This window comes from Prunus dulcis, chromosome 7, assembly GCF_902201215.1.
Source record: "Prunus dulcis chromosome 7, ALMONDv2, whole genome shotgun sequence".
NCBI lineage: Eukaryota > Viridiplantae > Streptophyta > Magnoliopsida > Rosales > Rosaceae > Prunus > Prunus dulcis.
This window is the reverse complement of record NC_047656.1, coordinates 5,318,745-5,319,832: the sequence shown is the minus strand read 5'-3', so window position 1 is coordinate 5,319,832 and position 1,088 is coordinate 5,318,745. Positions and strand designations below refer to the sequence as shown.

Genomic DNA, 1,088 nt, shown 5'->3' with positions numbered 1-1,088 from the left:
ATGATTTGGTTATAGCCGGAGTAGGCATCCATGAAGCTGAGCAGCTGATTGCCAGAAGTGGAATCCACGAGTTGGTCGATTCTCGGCAATGGGAAGTTGTCTTTAGGGCATGCCTTGTTGAGGTCTGTGTAATCGACGCAAACTCTCCATTTGCCCTTTTCTTGTTTTGCCACCAAAACAACATTGGCAAGCCATTCTGAGTAAGAGACCTCTTGGATGAAGCTGGCAGCTAGGAGTTTGTCAATCTTGGCTTCAATGATAGCGACTCGCTCGGGTACGAAGTTGCGTCTCTTTTGCACCACTGGCTTGCATGCGGGGTTGACGTGGAGTCGGTGACAGATGATGTTCGGGTCGATGCCATGCATGTCTGATGGCGACCATGCGAACATGTCTTTGTTGCTCTAGAGGAATGTGGTAAGCTCCACCTTCTCCTCTGGGCTTAAGCGCGAGCTGATCCACGCTTTCCTGTCTGGCTGGTCAGGATCCAAGGGTATTAACTCGACATCCTCCTCGGGTTTCCATCCTTCTTCAGGAAAAACCTCTGGACGGATTTCCTCGGCTTGGTCCTGATGCTTTGATTGCTATAAGATAGCAAGATTCGGTTGCTCAACCTCCTCCAAATCTGCCTGGCTCACAGAGAGAAACTGCGCTTGTTTGCCTTTTTTCAACCCTTGGACAGAGCATTTCCTCACCATTGCTTGATCGCTATTGATTTGGCTGACACCGCCCCTAGGAATTGGGTACCAAATTTTCTGATCTGTGGCAGAGGTGATGGCGTTGATCTTGCCAATCCATGGTCTGCATAGGATGGCGTTGTAGGGTGAGACCTCATTAATGACCCTGAATGTTTGCGAGCTGATTACAGGTGGGGACAAGACATCGAGGTCTATCGTGCCCACGATAACCGTTGTTGCACCATTAAAGCCAGTCAGAGATTTGGCTAATTTGTTGATCTTTGTCTCCAAGCCCATATATTGGATGACTGCCAGTTGTAGGATATAGGCTGCGCTGCCCTCGTCTGCGTGGATTCGGTTGATCATGGCCTGAGCGATTTGAATGCTGATGACAAGGGGGTCGTTATGTGGCAT

General features: G+C 49.4%; 1 protein-coding gene across 1 annotated transcript; it reads right to left on the bottom strand.

The window, feature by feature from the left end:
• Positions 1 to 401: 401 nt before the first annotated feature.
• LOC117635238 lies at positions 402 to 1,088 on the bottom strand. Its single transcript, XM_034369590.1, has 2 exons — positions 693 to 1,088; positions 402 to 581 (listed from the first exon to the last, which is right to left on the bottom strand). The coding sequence occupies exons 1-2, from the start codon at positions 1,086 to 1,088 to the stop codon at positions 402 to 404; spliced, it is 576 nt and encodes a 191-aa protein (XP_034225481.1).